Genomic DNA, 17,041 nt, shown 5'->3' on the forward strand with positions numbered 1-17,041 from the left:
TTGGAATTTGCAAGTATTTCAACGAGTGCCCTATTAAGGGTTAAAAGAGTAATTAACAAAAATCCCAAATTACAATCACTGTTTGATGTAGCAAAACTTTGTGCAGGATTCTTGCTCACAAGGTTTGTGCTGCCGACAAGTCCAGTGCTCAGATTGAATGACGCCTTTGATCCAGGGAATGTATTTAGATATGTCAGTATAGACATTTGGTATATCTGGGTAGTTACAGTTTCCCCTTTGGTTGAAAGACGCGACACCAACAGCCTTCCCGTTGCAGACCAGAGGACCACCAGCATCACCCTGTGAAGAGGAAGAAGCTGTTTGTTTATTCATCATTGATTTAAGATGTGTGAAGCATTTAGACACCAGTTGGATTGTTTCTGTAAACTGAAAGAAAACATACCTGACAGAATCCTTTTTTTGTTTCTTTTCCACCTGCACAGATGACATGGGCAGGAAGATTATTGCCCCACAACTTCTCACAGACTCGTTCTTTAATGATAGACACGTCCACCACTCTCAGCTCATCAACAGCTGCACCACCAGTACGTGTGCTACCCCACCCAGCTACACGGCACTGTGTGCCATCTCTTATGTTTTCTGTAGGTCTTGGAAGTGGAATTGTTGTTATGCTGTTGTCCAGTTCAGCCTTCTTTGACAACTAAAACACACAAAATAACAAATCAAGAATTACAATGTCTAATTTTAACTTTTATATATGACATTTTTATTTACGTTATTAACCCTCTGGAGTCCACGAAAGCATCAGAGCAAGACTTCTTCATGATGTTCCAACATAAAAATGAAGCAGCATCGAGCCCTGCTGTCAGATTTTTTAGAAGTTTCCACGTCCAATTTAGTAAGTAAAAAAAAACCACCTCGACCAAGTGTAAGTTTTTGCAGGTTTTTCAAATTTTGCAGTTTGCATCCAGCATTTTTAATGCAATATTTTGTCTTTAATGTTTTTTGTGTGATTTTTTTCAATTTTTGTATGTGTTTTTTTCTGTGGTTTTTCTGTGTGTTTTTTGAAGAAAAAAAAAGTGTGTGTTTTCGGTGCGTCTTTGTGTGTTTAAAGTGTATTTTTATGTGTGTTTTTTTTTATTTTTTATGTGTTTTTGTAATTTTGTGTGTGTGTGTTTTTGTATGTTTTTTTTGTGTTGATGTTGATCCAGTTAGTCAAATTGAAAAAAATAATAATCAGGTCATATAAGTGAGGTTGTGCTGAAAACAACACCAACATGGCGTGGTGAACACTTTTTAAGTGGTTTATATACAGGCAGAATGAAAAGGAGTCAAAAAACAACAAAATAGCCCCAAACTCCAAAGGGTTAATCACTGGAATATGACAAATAAAGCACACAAAATAATAAATCAAGAATTACAATGTCTAATTTTAACTTTTATATATGACATTTTATTTAATGTATTAATCACTGGAATATGGAGCTGGTAAAATATGAAATATGAGAAAAATAAATAATATGACCTCCAATAATGATGAGAATTAGTACTTACTTTGAGGAGCATGATGTCATAACCTTTTCCCACAGTCGTGTAAGATGGGTTCTTGTGTTTCTCTTTAATAGATATTTTTTGTCCATCAGCCTTCTTGAGATCGTTGGTGCCGACAACAACATGTGTAAGACTCCTGAATGAGAGATCATTGAGACTTTGTCAGTACATTTTCCACAGTTTTGACAGCAATAATGAAAAAAACAATTATATTAAATCTTAATATATTTTTTACATTGACATATTACAATTACATGAATTAAACATTGTCAAGAGGAAAAGTAACTCACGTGTCGTCACAGTGTGCAGCAGTAACAACAAAGTCTTCACTGATCAGGAATCCTCCACAAAAATGATGATTTGTTCTGTTCTGCACTGAGACCATATAACGCATCGACCCCTCCGCAGCCTTTTGTCCATTTATGACCGCATATGCTGCAAAGATAGAAAATTATTATTTTCATTTTTTTATTGTGCAATAATACAATACAGTGACATGAATATTAAACAAGGACAATAATGGTACCCCTGTGTGTGTGCGTGTGTGTGTGTGTTTCTGTTATAGATCTTGCAGTTAAGTATTAATATATGATAATAAATATTATGTATCATTATTAGGCAGAGAAAGCGGTACTACTAAAATAAAAACAGAAGATAATTTTTTTAAAATAAAAAAAACATTTAAAAAATAAAAATAAAATAAAATAAAAAATAAATATATACTATAATAAAAAAGAGCATGCATGAGTAACAATAATACTAACAATGATATTATTATTATTATTATTAAGTGCAATTAAGCGTTTTGAGGATAATAATCAGTTTCTAACCGTGTTGTCCGAGACATGTCAGCAGGTGAAGCAGCAGAGATCTGTGCAGAGCGTCCATGATGCCAGAAGACAACCGACTCGTCTTCTTGGGGGACTCAGCTAGACTCTTTTATAAAGCAGTTTGCTGCGTGGGCAGCTGCAACTATCATCTTTTTTTTTTTTCTTTTTTTTTCTGACCACATCCTTTTGAAGTTTGTGTTATCTTTTTATCTGTTGTTTCAGCAGCCTAAGTATTATTTGATCAGTATTTAACCCATAAGAACCTATGGTGACACCCGTGTAACAAACACTTTAAATCTTCTAGAATCTCCCATATTCAGCTTTATGCTTCACATTAACTCTTTAAATCCCTAAGAGACACATACTCAACACCCTGGTGTGGTGGTCATGTGACTTTGACAAGAAGTGACTTCTCCAAAAATATGTGTGTGACTGGAAACAGAAGTGTGAAAAAGTAGCTAATTTCAAAAAGATTATTTTTGTAACGAGGCTAAATTTAAACCCATTTACAATTCTACTCTGTTAATAGTGTGTCCTGTATTGCAGTTAACCTGTTCTGACCATATATCCTGAGCAAATTAAAGTCATAATTTTGATATATGTTATGGAGATGTTTTTATTTATTATTGATTTATTATTATTTTGTTACTTAAAAACACATCTGAAAAATAAGTAATTGTTGATGTAAAGAAAAAGGCAAATTTGTGTTTTTGTGAGCAGAAAATGTGTCTAGTTTTTTTTAAATTTTAAAATAAGAAATATAAACAAATACCATAAACACCCAATGTAACGTTTATGTCACATCACAGATCTTTGACATTTCGAGGTAGTATTTTATTATTTAAAAACATCATAAATGTGTTCTATGTGGTCCACTAGGTCTTTGTGTAACCCCATAATTTTCCTTTAAGGATAACTGGTATGGGTTCTTATGGGTTAATGAATGTAACACAGTCTGTCATTCATTTCTCCTTCTTACTTTTTATATCACTCATTAACCCATTTAATCCCAAACATTTCTCAGTTATAAGGCTCTATTCCTGCAGAATATGTCAAACAAAGCTGCCCTGAGCCAATGGATGTTCTCCTCCTCCCATCACATGGGAAATGTACAAAAGTAAACATGTTATGTCTTACAATAAAGTAACAATGTTGAGTTAGACCGATAACTGCTTTTGTTTGTTTGCTCTATGTATTGTCCTCTCAGTATTCATATTGGTGTAGTTGTATATTTGATAATGTAGAATGTTATTCTAGTGGCAATGTTGGAGACTACCAGTAACAGAATTCTACATTTGTTAATAACTGGAAAGGGAAATATAATATTTTTTATGACTGCATAGGATAAATATGTTAATGTAGTCTATAAATCAATTTTTTTTAAATCTAAATTACTTTATTTATCCCTGAGGGGAAATTAATTTAGTCTAGTAACTCTGTTAGAATGAGACAGCCTGATGGGTAAATGGTAGATACAATATCTTATCCCATCAGTCACTATTGTGACCCAACATAAAACACACTTTTTTTTAACCAATTTTTCCATGAAAGTCTTTTAAACTAATGGTTGATTATTTCAAAGGAGTACTACTGACACATGATTTGGATATTTTCATGTCTGGGATTGGGATTAAATGTGTTAACGTTTGTTTGTATTCACTTCAGTCTCTTCATTTATTTTATTCTAGATGATGTTGGACCTCCGTTCCTCATTGTTTATGAATATGAGTGAGCTACATTAAGTGACTTTTCACTTCAGTTGGAGGTCACATTAGTCACTCTGGCCATTTGGTTATTTTGGGTTCAGTTATAAATCAAATCTTGATCCTCTTATTTTAACCTCCTTGATGATTTATTTAACCCTTAATAGGGCACTCATTGAAATACTTGTAAAATCCAAATTTCAACCCTAGAGAATATTGGAGGATATTACATACTGCCAGAATGTGTAAAAAAACCCAAACATACGGAGCTGGGGGAGTGGGGTAAAATTTTTGAGAAAAAAGTTTACCAGATTAAAGTGGTAAATCTACGAGAAAAATATGTGCAGATTTATGAGATTTAAAGTGGTGAATCTGCAAGAAAAAAGTTTTTTTTTTTTCACTTTTTTCTCGTAAATCTGCGACTTTTTTCTTGTAGATTTGCCACTTTAATCTAGTAAATTTGCAACTTTTTTCTCGAAATATTACCTCCCCTGCCCCGGGTTTGTATCTTTATTAGGGCCACGGGGCAATCGCACCGAGCACTGGTCCCATACAGCAATAGCTGTGGGTTATATCCACTGTGGATTTTTTCTTTTTCCTCTTCCGGACGCAATTTCGTCCCGCTACTAGTCCTACAACTTGAAGAGTTGCAGGACAAATTATATATCAAAACGTGTGGTTTGATCGGGATCGGTGTGCTATTACTTTTCTCTACGGAATACAAATTTTTCGCAACGTAAGTCTTGAAAAACTGCCCAAAATTTTGCATTGAAGTGAATGGGACGGGCGAAAAAAAATGAGCGAAAAAGAACAATAATTGGAGATTTTCAAACGTCTACTTCTCCGGCATAATTTCACCTAGAGACTCCATTTAAACTTTAAACAGTAGACACAAGTCTTGTGTATCGGTGTGTTAATCCACGCTTCGATAGGTCATATAGTTTTTTATCAATCCCTGTTCAATGACATCATTTTTGGAGAAATTCTGAGATTATAATGGGTGTGTATTGCACGGAATGATCGTGTCACAGTGTGTGACATCATCGCCAGAGTGTAGAGGGAGAGAAAAAAAATTGCTGTCAGAGTTATAGTTTGGGCGTAGGACGCACATATGTGCCACCAACACGCACCAACAGCCTCATTGGCTCCCATATTAAAAAACCAGGAAGATTTCTGAAAAAGGGAGATGTAACAGTTTTTTAGATCACTCTAACAAAGCTATTTTTTCATTTTTCTTAAAAGAACAAACATATGTAGACGTTCGGGAAGAACTCAGGATGCTCAAAGTGAAGTCGGATCAATGATAGGTATTATGGTTTTGCCAAAAATGCTTTCTGTTCGAGGCCAGAAATTCCAGTCTGTCCACCTCTGGCTGCTGTCACAACTTTGGCAGTTGGTGGCAGTTAATTCTGTTGATTGCTCTGATTGCCTTTGAAGTGATTACAGTTACATATACACACACACACACACATACGCGTAAGCGCACACACTCCTCCAGATACACATGTTTCAAACACACACACATACACACGCGCGCGCGCACACACACACACACACACACACACACACACACACACACACACACATTTTGAGATTAAAGGGTATGGGTAGGTGTGCTCCTTGTATATAATATAGTATCATAACATTACTAGTATTAATTGTTTGAAATCTCTGAAGAATCTCATCATAGTGTACACACACCGGCAGTAGCCCCCGTGGCCCTTTCAGAATTTCCCCAGAGAAACTTTTTTATAGTTATATTATTATCATAGTGATTGGTCAGATGTCATGGTGTCTCTGTCTGTGACGTAGCCTGATCTTTGCTGATCAGCTGGAATAAATCCATGTGGTTCTACGACCAAACAGAGAGACATGGGGACCCAGTTTGATCTCCACTGAAGTTACCAAATATAGTTCTTCCCCTGATAAAGGGTTAAACATCTTTTTCTCATTCCATACCATACCACCACATTGGTCATTTGTTTCTACCCTAAGATTCAAATAAGTTAATGTGTTTTTGTAAAAAACAAAAAAAACCCCAATAATTTTCTCCAAAGATGAATTGCAACCTGTACCTGCCCTGCGGCCCCTCAACCCTCAGGGGGCCCAAAGGCTCCGGGTTCACCTTGTAGCAGTTAGTGTTGAGTAGAACTAAAGCACAGAACTAAAGCCTTCAGACAGCAGCATGATTATCTGCTCTTTAGACCTGCTCTGGTTGAGGGACCATTAGCTAAAACATTGTTAAAACACTTCACACATGAATAAGATTAGCATCATTTAATCCACAAGAGTCTTCATTTTCATATTTAAATGCAATGTATGCAATTCCAAGTCTGTTTAGGGACCACAGTATGCCTAAATATACAAACACAACAGGTAAAAATAAAACATTCTAATGCATGAGAAACTTAATGTGTGTGGGTTTTTTTTTTAATTCAATAGCATCTTATCATCTTAAAGTTGGCATTCGTGCAAAGAGGATGAGATATTTGATAAGAAGCAGCTTTTTCCAGTGATGTGTGGTTGATTTGGTGCAGAAATACTTGGCTCAACACACGACATCATGTCTTTGAAATCTGCAACAATCTAAATGAACCACAGAAGCCACAGAGCTTCATCCATGCTCTCACAGCTGTTAATGTGACCAAAATTCAAAATAAAAGTAACTACATAAATGTAGCTAACAGGCTCCCAAGGAAAAGGATTGTTGAATGTAATAATCTCACACAAAGCTTTGCTTCAGCATACTTGTGGGAGTTGTGTATGTTGTTTTTGCTTTCTTCTATCAGAAGACACAAATGGAGTTTACATCACTTTTAACAATGCAACATAAATTCTTTCTCCAGGAACAAAGCCACAAAATGTCTCAGGGTCAATTTGATGCAGGATGAGGTAGAGCTACTTTAACTGGCTTGTGTTGGTAGATATTCATTAACCCTCTGGAGTCTCCAAAAGAGCCAAAGCATGGCTTCTTCATCACATCCAGTCAAAGCAAAGCAGACAAAAAAAGACACAAAAAGACACAAAATTACTAAAAAAAGACACAAAATGACCAAAAAAGACACAAAATGAGAAGACAGAATAACCAAAAAACCCCCCACAGAAGACACAAAATGACAAAAAAGACACAAAATGACCAAAAAAAGACACAAAATAACTAAAAAAGACTCAAATGACCAAGAAAGACACAAAATGACAAAAAAGACACAAAATAACTAAAAAAAGAAACAACAGACACAAAATGACCAAAAAAAGACACAAAATAACTAAAAAAGACACAACCACAGACACAAAAAAGACACAAATGACCAAGAAAGACACAAAATGACAAAAAAGACACAAAATAACTAAAAAAAAGACACAACAGACACAAATTGACAAAAAAAGACACAAAATGACCAAAAAAAAGACACAAAATGACAAAAAAGACACAAAATGATAAAAAAAGACACAAAATAACTAAAAAAAGACACAACAGACACAAAATGACCAAAAAAAGACACAAAATGACCTGAAAAGGATTAAAAAATGCACAAAATAGCCCTATAAGACTCCATAGAGTTAATTTTATATTCTTTCATCCAGTGTGTTAAAAACTTCAATGAAAAGTTAAAATGTAAATTAATCTTAATGAAAAACAAAGTTAGTTAAACCATTTAACAGCAATAATCACAACCTAAGCATAAACTATGAATGTTTATTTAAATATTTATTGAACCTGAAGCTGAAAAAAGGTCAACGGTCACCCACCTTATCCACTGCGTGTCTGTGTGTGTGTGTGTGTGTGTTTGTGTGTGTGTGTGTGTGTGTGTGTGTGATAAAGTTATGGATTGACCTTAGTGTTTGGTCTTAGATTTAAATCTTCCAAAGTGCTCCTCTTATCATGTGACATCAGGTTTGTGTGAGTCTGTGTGTGGTTTTTTGTTATGCAACATGCAGACAGAATAATTTTACTCTGACATGCAACTGACTTTATCAGTTATGTTGGATTGAATGTAGCTTTTTCAATTCACCGGTAAAACTCTACTAAATGTTATAAAAGTACTACTTGTACATCTTACATTATAAGATTTTAGTAACACTGTTGAGCTCGTCTAGGAGATAATCTTTGTATTTGTTTTCATGGTTAATAAGCCGTTTTATATATATATATCAGTGAAGTATGTTATCTAAAGAAACCAAATGGTAATGTTTGTTTTTACACACTAAAGGCCATGTTTGGTAAATATTCAATATTTGATCAACTTTATGAATATTGTAACACAGACACAACACCAAGGCTTTCATGGGTGAATCTACGTGACAACACACAAACAATTCTTTGAACTGTTTGACAAACTAGTTGCACCACAGTAACTAAAGTTTCCAGCCTCATAAATAAATATTTAAATAAACAGTCATAGTTTATGCTTAGGTTGTGATTATTGCTATTAAATAGTTTAACTAACTTTGTTTTTCATTAAGATTGATTTACATTTTAACTTTCCATTTCAGTCTTTAACAGACTGGATGAAAGAATATAAAATTAATGAATATCTACCAACACCTATGTTCCTGGAGAAAGATTTTATGTTGCATTGTTAAAAGTGATGTAAACTCCATTTGTGTCTTGTGATAGAAGAAAGCAAAAACAATATTTGTGATATCTTTTTATTTTATTTTGCATTTCAGTTAAAGAGCAAACACTTAACAGACACAACTGGGTCCCCATGTCTCTCTGTTTGGTCGTAGAACCACATGGATTTATTCCAGCTAATCAGCAAAGATCAGACACCATGACATCTGATCAATCAGTATGATAATAATATAATAATATTCACTTTATTGACCTGGACCTCCAATGTAAAAATGAAAAATTTGGAAAAAAGATCTGCAAAAAAAACAGTCATGTTATTCTTCAATGATTTGGGGGAAGTCATATTTCGAGAAAAAAGTTGCAAATTAAAGTGCCAAATCTACAAGAAAAAAAGTCGCAGATTTAAGAGATTTAAAGTGGCAAATCTGCGCGAAAAAGTCGCAGATTTACAAAAAAAAGTGAAAAAAAAACAACTTTTTTTTTTCGCAGATTCACCACTTTAAATCTAATAAATCTCATTTCGCATTTTTTTCTCATAGATTTTGCTTTAATCTTGTAAATTTATTTCTCAAAATATGAACCCCCTCCCCTGGGTCCGTATGTTTTTTTTACACATTCTGGCTGTATGTAATATCCTCCGATATTCTCTAGGGTTGAAATTTGGAATTTGCAAGTATTTCAATGAGTGCCCTATTAAGGGTTAAAAGAGTAATTAACAAAAATGCGAAATTACAATCACTGTTTGATGTAGCAAAACTTTGTGCAGGATTCTTGCTCAGGAGGTTTGTGCTGCCGACAAGTCCCGTGCTCAATGACGCCGTTGATCCAGGTAATGTATTTAGATATGTCAGTATAGACATTTGGTGCATCTGAGACACAGTTTTTGTTCTTGTTGAAAGACGCGACACCAACAGCCTTCCCGTTGCAGACCAGAGGACCACCATTATCACCCTGTGAAGAGGAAGAAGCTGTTTGTTTATTCATCATTGATTTAAGATGTGTGAAGCATTTAGACACCAGTTGGATTTTTTCTGTAAACTGACAGAAAACATACCTGACAGAATCCTTTGTTTGTTTGATATCCACCTGCACAGATGACATGGGCAGGAAGATAACCGTTCCACAACTTCTCACAGGCTCGTAGTTTAATGATAGACACGTCCACCACTCTCAGCTCATCAACAACTGCACCACCAGTACGTGTGCTACCCCACCCAGCTACACGGCACTGTGTGCCATCTCTTATGTTTTCTGTAGGTCTTGGAAGTGGAATTGTTCTTATGCTGTTGTCCAGTGTAGCCTTCTTTGACAACTAAAACACACAAAATAACAAATCAAGAATTACAATGTCTAATTTTAACTTTTATATATGACATTTTTATTTACGTTATTAACCCTCTGGAGTCCACGAAAGCATCAGAGCAAGACTTCTTCATGATGTTCCAACATAAAAATGAAGCAGCATCGAGCCCTGCTGTCAGATTTTTTAGAAGTTTCCACGTCCAATTTAGTAAGTAAAAAAAAACCACCTCGACCAAGTGTAAGTTTTTGCAGGTTTTTCAAATTTTGCAGTTTGCATCCAGCATTTTTAATGCAATATTTTGTCTTTAATGTTTTTTGTGTGATTTTTTTCAATTTTTGTATGTGTTTTTTTCTGTGGTTTTTCTGTGTGTTTTTTGAAGAAAAAAAAAGTGTGTGTTTTCGGTGCGTCTTTGTGTGTTTAAAGTGTATTTTTATGTGTTTTTTTTTTATTTTTTATGTGTTTTTGTAATTTTGTGTGTGTGTGTTTTTGTATGTTTTTTTTGTGTTGATGTTGATCCAGTTAGTCAAATTGAAAAAAATAATAATCAGGTCATATAAGTGAGGTTGTGCTGAAAACAACACCAACATGGCGTGGTGAACACTTTTTAAGTGGTTTATATACAGGCAGAATGAAAAGGAGTCAAAAAACAACAAAATAGCCCCAAACTCCAAAGGGTTAATCAATGGAATATGACAACTAAAGCACACAAAATAATAAATCAAGAATTACAATGTCTAATTTTAACTTTTATATATGACATTTTATTTAATGTATTAATCACTGGAATATGGAGCTGGTAAAATATGAAATATGAGAAAAATAAATAATATGACCTCCAATAATGATGAGAATTAGTACTTACTTTGAGGAGCATGATGTCATAACCTTTTCCCACAGCCGTGTAAGATGGGTGCTTGTGTTTCTCTTTAATAGATATTTTTTGTCCATCAGCCTTCTTGAGATCGTGTGTGCTGACAACAACATGTGTAATATCCCTGAATGAGAGATCATTGAGACTTTGTCAGTACATTTTCCACAGTTTTGACAGCAATAATGAAAAAAACAATTATATTAAATATATATATTTTTTACATTGACATATTACAATTACATGAATTAAACATTGTCAAGAGGAAAAGTAACTCACGTGTCGTCACAGTGTGCAGCAGTAACAACAAAGTCTTCACGGATCAGGAATCCTCCACAAACATGATGATTTGTTCTGTTCTGCACTGAGACCATATAACGCATCGACCCCTCCGCAGCCTTTTCTCCATTTATGACCGCATATGCTGCAAAGATAGAAAATTATTATTTTCATTTTTTTATTGTGCAATAATACAATACAGTGACATGAATATTAAACAAGGACAATAATGGTACCCCTGTGTGTGTGTGTGTGTGTGTGTGTATTTCAGTTATAGATCTAGCAGTTAAGTATTAATATATGATAATAAATATTATGTATCATTATTAGGCAGAGAAAGCGGTACTACTAAAATGAAAACAGAAGATCATTTTTTTTAAATAAAAAAAATATGAAAAAAATAAAAATAAAATAAAATAAAAAATAAATATATACTATAATAAAAAAGAGCATGCATGAGTAACAATAATACTAACAATGATATTATTATTATTATTATTAAGTGCAATTAAGCGTTTTGAGAATAATAATCAGTTTCTAACCGTGTTGTCCGAGACATGTCAGCAGGTGAAGCAGCAGAGATCTGTGCAGAGCGTCCATGATGCCAGAAGACAACCGACTCGTCTTCTTGGGGGACTCAGCTAGACTCTTTTATAAAGCAGTTTGCTGCGTGGGCAGCTGCAACTATCATCTTTTTTTCTTTTCTTTTTTGTCTTGACCACATCCTTTTGAACACAAGTTTGTGTTATCTTTTTATCTGTTGTTTCAGCAGCCTAAGTATTATTTGATCAGTATTTAACCCATAAGAACCCATGGTGACACCCGTGTAACAAACAGAAGTGACTTCTCCAAAATATGGCTGTGACTGGAAACAGAAGTGTGAAAAAGTAGTTAATTTCAAAAAGATTATTTTTGTAACGAGGCTAAGTTTAAACCCATTTAACAATTCTACTCCGTTAATAGTGTGTCCTGTATTGCATTTAACCTGTTCTGACCATATATCCTAAATGTAAAGTACATGGGGACCCAGTTTATATCCACTGAAGTTACCAAATATGGTTCTTCACCTGATAGAGGGTTAAACATCTTTTGCTCATTCCATACCATACCACCACATTGGTCATTTGTTTCTACCCTAAGATTTAAATAAGTTAAACAAAACAAAAACAACAATAATTTTCTCCAAAGATGAATTGCAACCTGTACCTGCCCTGCGGCCCCTCAACCCTCAGGGGGCCCAAAGGCTCCGGGTTCACCTTGTAGCAGTTAGTGTTGAGTCAAGACATTACAAGTTGTTGGTTCATCCTCTTCACCAGCTACTCTCAACCTTGGGGTTGTGTTAAATGTGTTAAATTGTTCATGTGTTACCATGTTTTAGTCTTTTTGGTCATTTTGTGTCTTTTTTTGGTTATTTTGTGTCCTTTTTTTGTCATTTTGTGTCTTTTTTTGGTTATTTTGTGTCCTTTTTTTGTCATTTTGTGTCTTGTTTTGGTCATTTCGTGTCTTTTTTTGTCATTTTGTGTCTTTTTTGTCATTTTGTGTCTTTTTTTAATTAATTTTTTGTAATTTTGTGTCTTTGTCATTTTGTGTCTTTCTTATTCATTTTGTGTCTTTTTTTAGTCATTTTGTGTCTTTTTTTGGTCATTTTGTGTCTTTTTTGTCATTTTGTGTCTTATTTTGGTCATTTTGTTTCTTTTTTGGGCCGTTTTGTGTCTTTTTTTGGTCATTTTGTGTCTTTTTTGGTCATTTTGTGTCTTATTTTGGTCATTTTGTGTCTTTTTTGGTCATTTTGTGTCTTTTTTTGGTCATTTTGTGTCTTTTTTGGTAATTTTGTGTCTTTTTTTTGGTAATTTTGTGACTTTTTTTTTTTTTTTTATCATTTTGTGTCATTTTGTGGTCAATTTGATTCTTTTTTGGGTAATTTTGTGTCTTTTCTGATAAATCCCAAAGTATCAAGTTGTTACTTTCCAAGGAGTCTCTGGCTTGAAGCTGACTGTTACACACTCAGGAGGTCAGAATGGACCTTTAAACTGATAGCAAAGGACTTAGATTAAAAGTAACAATAAAAATATAAAAATGCACAGACAGAGAGATGTTTTAGTTGTTGTCTGCTTCATTATTTGTCCAAAATTCGTCGTATCAACTGAGTTTGTCTGATCTGAACTGTGAGATTCTGTTCAGTGAGACAACATGATGTTAAATCGGGGGTCGAGACTCAAAAAGGTTGAGAACTACTGATCTACACAGAACTAAAGCCTTCAGACAGCAGCATGACTATCTGCTCTTTAGACCTGCTCTTGTTGAGGGACCATTAGCTAAAACATTGTTAAAACACTTCACACATGAATAAGATTAGCATCATTGAATCCACAAGAGTCTTAATTAATTTTCATATGTTTTTAAATGCAATGTATGCAATTCTAAGTCTGTTTAGGGGCCGCAGTATGCCTAAATATACAAATACAACAGGTCAAAATAAAACATTCTAATGCATGAGAAACTTAATGTGTGTGGGTTTTTTATTTTATTAAATAGCATCTTATCATCTTAAAGTTGGCATGTGTGCAAAGAGAATAAGATATTTGATAAGAAGCAGCTTTTTGCAGTGATGTGTGGTTGATTTGGTGCAGAAATACTTGGCACAACACACGACATCATGTCTTTGAAATCTGCAACAATCTAAATGAACCACAGAAGCTACAGAGCTTCATCCATGCTCTCACAGCTGTTAATGTGACATAATTCAAAATAAAAGTAACTACCTAAATGTAGCTAACAGGCTCCCAAGGAAAAGGATTGTTGAATGTAATAATCTCACACAAAGCTTTGCTTCAGCTTACTTGTGGGAGTTGTGTATGTTAAGTGTTTGCTCTTTAACTGAAATGCAAAATAAAATAAAAAGATATCACAAATATTGTTTCTGCTTTCTTCTATCAGAAGACACAAATGGAGTTTACATCACTTTTAACAATGCAACATAGAATCTTTCTCCAGGAACAAAGCCACAAAATGTCTCATTTTGTTAATTTGATGCAGGATGAGGTATAGAGCTACTTTAACTGGCTTGTGTTGGTAGATATTCATTAATTTTATATTCTTTCATCCAGTCTGTTAAAAGCTTAAATGAAAAGTTGAAATGTAAATTAATCTTAATGAAAAACAAAGTTAGTTAAACCATTTAATAGCAATAATCACAACCTAAGCATAAACTATGAATGTTTATTTAAATATTTATTTATGAGGCTGGAAACTTTAGTTACTGTGGTGCAACTAGTTTGTCAAACAGTTCAAAGAATTGTTTGTGTGTTGTCACGTAGATTCACCCATGAAAGCCTTGGTGTTGTGTCTGTGTTATAAAATTCATAAAGTTGATAAAATATTGAATATTTACTAAACATGGCCATTTGTGTGTAAAAACAAACATTAACCATGAAAACAAATGCAAAGATTATTTTCTAGACAAGCTCAACAGTGTTACTAAAATCCAACATAACTGATAAAGTCAGTTCCATATAAAATTATTCTGTCTGCATGTTGCATAACACAAAACCACACACATGATAAGAAGAGGATAGTGAATTAACACAGAGCACTTTGCAAGATTTAAGTCAGTCCACAACTTTATCACACACACACACACACACACACACACACACACACACACACACACACACACACACACACACACAAACAAACAAACAAACAAACAGCTATTTAAACACAACAATGAGCCATGTAAATATGGCCTGTAGGCTCACATTTCATTTGAATTCCCAGCTTTACTTTGAAACCAAAGACTCTTGTACTTTATTATCAAAAGGAAAATGAACGGAAGAAAGAAGGGAAGAGGAAGAAATGCTGCCCCTTTTTCACACTTGATTTCAAAACAGTGAGACAAATCTCTTCAATAATCCTGTTTGACCAGAAGCTGCCAGAGTTGAGGCATTTATTTACACTTTGTTATCTAATACGTGTAGAATACAGAGAGGTTTGATTGTGTTATTAAGTCTCAGTTGCACTCACTGCTTACACTTTAGGTGATGGTCTTATGGTAATAGGCCTTATGTGCAATGAAACATGCAAACTGTATGGAAAAAAAGCATTTTAATCAAATGTAAAATGATGAATGGAAGTTTTTAAAAAAAAAAAAACAATTTATTCTGAGAAAGTTCTGTTATATTTGGATAATTATAATGCTGTGTAGAGTAAATGTGACTTTCCACTTTATATAATGAAACCACTTAAAACCAGAATAAAACCATTTAAAATCAGAATAAAACCATTTAAAATCAGAATAAAACCATTTAAAACCAGAATAAAACCACTTAAAACCAGTTAAAAACCAGAATAAAACTATTTAAAACCCAGAATAAAACCCACTTAAAACCAGAATAAAACCAGTTAAAACCAGTTAAAACCCAGAATAAAAACCAGTTAAAACCAGAATAAAACCATTTAAAACCCAGAATAAAACAACTTAAAACCAGAATAAAACAATTTAAACCAGAATAAAACCATTTAAAACCAGAATAAAACAATTTAAAACCCAGAATAAAACCCACTTAAAACCAGAATAAAACCAGTTAAAACCCAGAATAAAAACCAGTTAAAACCAGAATAAAACCATTTAAAACCCAGAATAAAACAACTTAAAACCAGAATAAAACAATTTAAACCCAGAATAAAACAATTTAAAACCCAGAATAAAACCACTTAAATCCAGAATAAAACCACTTAAAACCAGAATAAAACCATTTAAAACCAGAATAAAACCATTTAAAACCAGAATAAAACCACTTAAAACCAGAATAAAACCACTTAAAACCAGTTAAAAACCAGAATAAAACCATTTAAAACCATTTATAACCCAGAATAAAACCCACTTAAAACCAGGATAAAAACAGTTAAAACCCAGAATAAAAAACAGTTAAAACCAGAATAAAACCATTAAAACCCAGAATAAAACAACTTAAAACCAGAATAAAACAATTTAAACCAGAATAAAACCATTTAAAACCAGAATAAAACAATTTAAAACCCAGAATAAAACCACTTAAAACCAGAATAAAACCAGAATAAAACCATTTAAAACAGAATAAAACCACTTAAAACCAGAATAAAACCATTTAAAACCATAATAAAACCACTTAAAACCAGAATAAAACCATTTAAAACCAGAATAAAACCAGTTAATTCCTTCTGTCAGACTGGTGAAAGAAAGCATCCAAAATACACATTTATCTGTTTATATTATTACACTTTGTCTATTTGTTGTTGTTGTTGTTTTTATTCACTATAGTTCAGCAATAGATAACACCTCATTTGCATATTTAAACATAAATTTGTAATGTATGGAAGTGGGGAAATTTCATGGTGATATATTGTTGTTTTAAAAAAACAAACATATTCACTGGTGGAGTCTCCCCTTAGGAAACAATTGGATATGAATCAGAAAATGCTTGTTGACTCCGAAAAATACGTGTTTATTTGTTTATTCATGCTCTTTTTGTTGTTGTATTCTATTTGCCCATTACTGGACAGCAAGTGTCGCTGTCCACTTACTTTATATCTGTTATCTTTATCGTCCTTTATGTTTAACTAAGACCACAAACCTCTGAGAGGGGTCAAGAGGGAAAACAGAGTCTAAAGTCTAAAGTCCTTGACTTTTAATATTTTACTCAGTGTAAAGAAATAGTACTGAAGAACTGGAGCAAGCAAATAGAAAATGTCCTGCATAAATAAAGTTGACACTGACTTACAATGCAAATAAAGTACACTGTAAATAATTTATTATGATTTTTACAGTAACTTCTGCATGTAAATTTTGCATAAATAATTAGTATAAAAAATGTTAAATTAGCAGTAAAGGACGGTATAATCTACAACTTTAAAATTATTATTATTTTTTTTAATTACTACAGTTTTAGGATGTAAAACTTACAAGTTGTTCTGTAAAGATGTTGACATATG

General features: G+C 33.4%; 2 protein-coding genes across 2 annotated transcripts; both read right to left on the minus strand.

Moving 5' to 3' along the window:
• LOC131976550 (mast cell protease 4-like) lies at positions 1-2,400 on the minus strand. Its single transcript, XM_059339629.1, has 5 exons — positions 2,343-2,400; positions 1,803-1,947; positions 1,516-1,648; positions 404-661; positions 1-300 (listed from the first exon to the last, which is right to left on the minus strand). Exons 1-5 carry the CDS (start codon positions 2,398-2,400, stop codon positions 76-78), a joined length of 819 nt encoding a protein of 272 aa, XP_059195612.1. The 3' UTR covers positions 1-75.
• Positions 2,401-9,356: 6,956 nt separating this feature from the next.
• LOC131976171 (mast cell protease 4-like) lies at positions 9,357-11,671 on the minus strand. The gene is made up of 5 exons (XM_059339091.1): positions 11,614-11,671; positions 11,072-11,216; positions 10,787-10,919; positions 9,676-9,933; positions 9,357-9,572 (listed from the first exon to the last, which is right to left on the minus strand). Exons 1-5 carry the CDS (start codon positions 11,669-11,671, stop codon positions 9,357-9,359), a joined length of 810 nt encoding a protein of 269 aa, XP_059195074.1.
• Between the last annotated feature and the right edge of the window lie 5,370 nt (positions 11,672-17,041).

The sequence above is a fragment of the Centropristis striata genome, chromosome 8 (genome assembly GCF_030273125.1).
Source record: "Centropristis striata isolate RG_2023a ecotype Rhode Island chromosome 8, C.striata_1.0, whole genome shotgun sequence".
Taxonomy (NCBI): domain Eukaryota; kingdom Metazoa; phylum Chordata; class Actinopteri; order Perciformes; family Serranidae; genus Centropristis; species Centropristis striata.